The 2,295-nt window shown below is 42.4% G+C and overlaps 1 protein-coding gene across 1 annotated transcript in view; it reads right to left on the bottom strand.

Annotated features, from left to right (window-relative positions):
• Positions 1-336, bottom strand: part of LOC106817616 — a 4,986-nt gene extending 4,650 nt beyond the window's left edge. The window contains exon 1 of the mRNA XM_014822294.1: positions 199-336. Within this exon, the coding sequence (XP_014677780.1) occupies positions 199-238 (40 nt within the window). The 5' untranslated portion in view covers positions 239-336. The remainder of the gene's footprint in view (positions 1-198) is intronic.
• Positions 337-2,295: the final 1,959 nt, after the last annotated feature.

Raw genomic sequence — 2,295 nt, 5'->3', positions numbered from 1 at the left:
TTTGCTAGTCTAGTACTGGAGAAATTATCGTTTGGATGCGCATATTGCGGCTTTAAGCGAGAAGGAAACTTGTGGCTAGGCCTCCACTACACTGACTACCAGGTATGCACTACAGTGAGTTACTGCCAGTAACACTACCAAAGTACGATTGCCAATGGCACATTGGCACTGGCACTTGGTTAACAAAAATAAACATACCGAAATAGACAGGCTTCTTGCACTTGTGACAATCTGACATCTCTTTCTAATGCAAGCAAAACGTTTTATCCTCTAGACGGACCGTTTCGATTGCTTTACTCATGATAAGATGTTTTCTATACAGCTGCCATGTTGGAACCGACGCACACCCTAGGAATGTGGTCGACAGAATGTAGTACGTGATCGATTAATTGTATTTGATGTTACCGGATATAGTCCGCACTATATTTCAATAATTATTTATTTATAGTAATTATTCTTTTTATCTGTCGTACGGGTAATGCGTGTAAAGATGTACTAAAAATAAAACACTAAATATAATTATTAATTTCAACAATAATGCGATGACAAAACTCCACGACAGATGGCGCTCTCGCTCTGGCTCGTTTCACTCTACCAGAGCATATAAATCACCATAGTTGTGCATAGTTGATTTATATGTTCTGACTCTATTGTGGCACCCCTAACACTAACAGTAGTAAAATATCTTAACTCTGTTGGTTGCAATTTACTCTAACCCTGGGGCGTGTTCAACAGTGCGAACGCTCGCGTGCGCTCGCCTTCTGAACGACACTGCGCGATCAGGCTCCCGAGGCTGTTCGCGCAGCGCGCGAGTTGTTTTTAAGATGGCGACGGGCAATCTGGCGAATGCGAATCTAACACTTAATTCTGACTTTGGGAAATGTCGCTGGGTCGAAGGACTTTCTATATACTTGCTTCGATGAAGGAATTATCAATTTAATTCGTCTGCTAATTCGTTTAACAGTACTTGTTCAAAGACGCGATTAAAATCTGCTGAGGAAGCCGCCATCTTGGATAAAGCAAGCGCTCGGTGTCGTTCAAGTGGCGCTGCGTTTGTGCTGCGAGCGTTCGCGCTGTTGAACACGCCTCTGGTGCTAATTAACACTAGCTCCGCCTAACCGTACTGCGCGACCATTGATTTCTGTATTTTGGTTCATTCCAGAGAGTCGGATCTTAGCTCCTGGAGTCATGCCACAATAGAAATTCGGTACCCGCACTTGGAAAAGACTGAATCATCCATCTAAAATTTCATGGCGATCCGGAGCATGGCCACTCCTTTAACGCCAATCATGCTAGTATGCATACAGATAATATAACTGAAGGGGTCGTTGTCGTATTAGCAAGCGCATAGCCAGGGGGGAGGGGTCCTGGGGGCACTAGAACCCCCCAATCAAAATCAAAATCCAACAAAAAAATAAAAAATAATCTATTTTTCTTTTTCTCTTAAAAGCGCGTAGCTGGCCTAATCCTGGCCTCGTAAAAAAAATTTACGTTAACAAATTGGCGTAGTTAGAGGGGGGCCAAAGGGGGCCATGGCCCCCTTGTTGATTCAAAAGTAAAAAAAAATAGAATTGTCGTAGTCAGAATATGAAGGCTCTACATGTACTCAAAAGTGCCTCAAATACCATCTCCTGCGATCTACATTTTCAAAATTTTCTGGGGGAGGACCCCCATACTCCCTCGCCTGTTTTAACCCCCTCATTGGAATCGTGGATCGGCCATGACATTGGTGTCGTAGAGCTGCAGAAGAAATAGTATTGTCAACAAAACAGCGTCTAAATTGATTTTAAAGCACTATTTTTACATTTAACTCAAAAAAATAATTTCAGACCCCCTTGATACTCGCTCGAGAACCCACCAATCCAAATTCCTGGCTACGCCCTTGCGTATCAGGTACTACATATATGTACCTAGGGTTAGGGTTAGGGTTAGGGTTAGAGTTAGGGTTAGACTTAGGGTTAGGGTTAGGGATCAGGTATAATCAGGGATAATAATCAGGTATAATAAGGGATCAGGTATAACTATCAGCTAGGTACCTGATACGATAACGACCCCTTCAGCAATATTATACGGCCCGCAAAATTCCCAATCGTTTATCCCTATCTACTTCGCAATGTAGTATATGTATGTATGTATATATATATATATATATATATATATATTTATTTATTTATTTATTTGTAGGCCCTATACGGAGAGAGAGAGAGAGAGAGAGAGAGAGAGAGAGAGAGAGAGAGAGAGAGAGAGAGGAGGTAGAGGAAGGCGGCGGAGAGAGAGAGAGAGAGAGAGAGAGAG

Source organism: Priapulus caudatus, unplaced genomic scaffold, assembly GCF_000485595.1.
Source record: "Priapulus caudatus unplaced genomic scaffold, Priapulus_caudatus-5.0.1 Scaffold1796, whole genome shotgun sequence".
In the NCBI taxonomy this organism is placed as follows: Eukaryota; Metazoa; Priapulida; class Priapulimorpha; order Priapulimorphida; family Priapulidae; genus Priapulus; species Priapulus caudatus.
Note: the sequence above shows the minus strand (reverse complement) of the source record. Positions and strands in the feature narration are given on the sequence as shown.